A 3,550-nucleotide genomic window follows, 5' to 3' on the forward strand; every position below is an offset into this window, starting at 1 on the left:
ATAGCTTGTTCACCCAGCATACCTGTACATGTTTGTGTAGCTTGTTCACCTAGCATACCTGTACATGTTTGTGTAGCTTGTTCACCTAGCATACATGTACATGTTTGTGTAGCTTGTTCACCCAGCATATTTATACATTTTTGTGTAGCTTGTTCACCTAGCATACCTGTACGTGTTTGTGTAGTTTGTTCACCTGACATATGTGTACATGTTTGTGAAGCTTGTTCACCTGACATACCTGTACGTGTTTGTGTAGCTTGTTCACCTGACATACTTGTACATGTTTGTATAGCTGTACATGTTTGTGTATATACCCGGCATATTGAACCAACATTGCAGTTTATTTTATTGTGCATAAGATTTGACATTAATTTCGTGGGCAATGTTTGATGCTATTGTGGTATACTAACAAGTTACTACACGACGTCCAGAAGGTTTAGCTACAGCAGGAGACATCGTCCAGCACACGAGGACACACAGATGTTTCCGTGTCGCTATCTCCACTTAATTCATGCCAGATGATGCCAAATCCGCTTGAAACACGACCCAAAAGCTGCTACGTTGTTGGCATTGATGGAGAAAATATGTCTGAATTAAACCGAAAAAAGGCTCACGTACACCTTTTTTCCAGCACTTGGCCTGTGTTGTGTTGTTGTAGTGTTGTGTTCACATGAGCCACATACCAAGCGCTAAGCCCCATGTGAGCACCGACAGCATCTCGTACATGTTTCCTCTTCACCGGGGAGTATTTGTGCATCTTTAGAGGTTCGCACTCTCTCAAAATGTTTTTTTTTCAAGATAGGTTTTATGTAATACTCAGGTGTTATCACGAGTGTGTTCAGGCGCTCAAGGGCGAGGGGTGTTATCTGGTGTCATCATCGAGGGCAAACACCTTCAGTGGGAAGAGCAAGAATAGAGCCCAAACTTCAAACAAACCTGATGCCAAGGTCGTGTAAAGATGGCACAGTTACAGCACATGAACATTCCGCCAGGGATCACCCCCTTCCCTCCCTCCTTATCTTCCTTCTCCCCACCCCCCGGAATGGGACTGTAGGAGAATATTGTTACAGAAACGACAACAGGCTCAAAACCTAGCTAACATCGTGGAAATGTCAAATAATAGCTGTGAGGGTCTTTATAGGTTTTACCATCATCCTTTTTTCCACCGTCAGTATACACAGCACAGAGACTTCTGGATCTTGTTTCAAGCGGCTTAGGCCTCCTAGGGGCAGGGAAAGTGAGTGAATGAGTGAGTATGGTTTTACGCCGCTCTTAGCAATATTCCAGCAATATCACGGCGGGGGACACCAGAAATGGGCTTCAGGATTTAAGTGAAGTCATCAACATCTTCAGGCACATCAGTCTTGCTGAACCTCCTCGACATCGTGTTGAGTAATGTAATTATGAGGCGACGAACCGGGTCGGGTGGTCAGGCTCGCTGACTTGGTTGATGCATGTCATCGCATCCCAGTTGCGTAACTCGATGCTCATGATGTCAATCACTCGGTTCAGATTCGATTATTTACAGACCGGCGCTGGAATATTGCTGATTGTGGTATTAAACCACAATCAAATTGTCGGTATGCCACAGACGGCATCAAACATTGTCCACACACAGAGCGTCAAACCACGTCACAAATAACCCACAAGCTTCATATTTAATGTCCCCCAGACTCGGCACTTCACGATTAATTCAATCGAAAAATCTGTAATGTCATCACGCATTATTTCAGTCAAAAGCGTATGTCATTAACGTTCCGTTATTAAGTGGGATTCATCCGCCTGCATATCGGTGTAGTAAGGACGGATACCAGATACTGTTATACTATTAAGCAAAGATAGAGCGTCCATCCACACAAATCATACCGTCGGAGAATCAGCACGTTATTATGAATATGTACAGTGAAACACCGTTGTGTCGACGTTGACTGGGCCTACCTAAATGCTTCGAGTTATTCGAGGCTCAACACAACCGAAAATGGTGAATAAAGACGGAATATACATGGACTATGCTTTTACTTCGAGACTACCATAAGTTTGACACATCAAAGTTCGACACAAAGGTGTTTGAATGAAAATGAATCTCTTCAAACATGGAGGCTGGTTAGGCATAGGATCTGTTCTGTAAATAGAAGCGACATAACCACTTCCACAATCATACGATTCGCCGACATGAACTGTAGCTCAGTCGAGGACAAATGCAGTAGCTCCGTCGAGGACAAGTACAGTAGTTCAGTCAAGGACATGTACTGTAGCTCAGTCGAGGACATGTACTGTAGCTCAGTCGATGACATGTACTGTAGCTTAGTCAAGGACATGTACTGTAGCTCAGTCAAGGACATGTACTGTAGCTCAGTCGAGGACATATACTGTAGCTCAGTCGATGACATGTACTGTAGCTCAGTCAAGGACATGTACTGTAGCTCAGTCGAGGACATATACTGTAGCTCAGTCAAGGACATGTACTGTAGCTCAGTCGATGACATGTACTGCAGCTTAGTCAAGGACATGTACTGTAGCTCAGTCGATGACATGTACTGCAGCTTAGTCAAGGACATGTACTGTAGCTCAGTCGAGGACATATACTGTAGCTCAGTCGATGACATGTACTGTAGCTTAGTCAAGGACATGTACTGTAGCTCAGTCGAGGACAAGTGCAGTAGCTCAGTCGATGACATGTACTGCAGCTTAGTCAAGGACATGTACTGTAGCTCAGTCGAGGACATATACTGTAGCTCAGTCGATGACATGTACTGTAGCTTAGTCAAGGACATGTACTGTAGCTCAGTCGAGGACATATACTGTAGCTCAGTCAAGGACATGTACTGTAGCTCAGTCGATGACATGTACTGCAGCTTAGTCAAGGACATGTACTGTAGCTCAGTCGAGCTCATGTGTTGTAGCTCAGTCGAGTTCATGTACTGTAGCTCAGTCGAGCTCATGTGTTGTAGCTAAGTCGAGTACATGTACTGTAGATCAGTGGAGAACATGTACTGTAGATCAGTCGAGTTCATGTGCTGTAGACCAGTGGACTTCCTGTACTGAAGATGACTTGAACTGTAAACTGGCTGATATTGTAGAGCTGATGCAGACAGCTGGCTTTCCAAAAGAAATAGACACATCACTGTATCTGAAATTAACCATAGAATAAAACAAACACAACTTTTTATAATAGCCCCATAAAACATCCAGTCTTGATCGTGACACAAAACGTGAAAACAAAATGTGGTGTGGCGCCAAGCGGGAATGTACTCATCCCCATGTAGAGCTGGGCGATACTGCGACTGTGCAGCAGAGTCGGGGCAGTCTTTAACAGGGATATTTGGTGCGCCAGGCTATTATTGCTCTCACATAAATCCACCATGCAGCACGAATTATGTGCTTAATTGCCTTTCTCTATTACGCCCAGATGTGCTTACATTCCAAACATAATCCCAACACAAGTCTTAAAGAAGTTATGTAGATACGATCTTTGAAATCCGAGAATTATTTTACAACTATCAAGATCGTTACAATCTCAGATTCGTATATGTTTTGACATTTTGGCAAA

General features: G+C 43.7%; 1 protein-coding gene across 1 annotated transcript; it reads right to left on the minus strand.

Annotated features, from left to right (window-relative positions):
• Positions 1–2,087: 2,087 nt before the first annotated feature.
• On the minus strand, positions 2,088–2,942 carry LOC139455085 (dynein heavy chain-like). Its single transcript, XM_071236656.1, has one exon. It carries the CDS (start codon positions 2,940–2,942, stop codon positions 2,088–2,090), a length of 855 nt encoding a protein of 284 aa, XP_071092757.1.
• Between the last annotated feature and the right edge of the window lie 608 nt (positions 2,943–3,550).

This window comes from Haliotis cracherodii, unplaced genomic scaffold (assembly GCF_022045235.1).
Source record: "Haliotis cracherodii isolate W230 unplaced genomic scaffold, xgHalCrac1.p SCAF_11, whole genome shotgun sequence".
In the NCBI taxonomy this organism is placed as follows: domain Eukaryota; kingdom Metazoa; phylum Mollusca; class Gastropoda; order Lepetellida; family Haliotidae; genus Haliotis; species Haliotis cracherodii.

Excerpts from the sequence above, each read along its gene's own strand:
- LOC139455085 (XM_071236656.1), bottom strand. The coding sequence starts at position 2,942 with ATGAGCTCGACTGAGCTACAGTACATGAACTCGACTGAGCTACAACAC.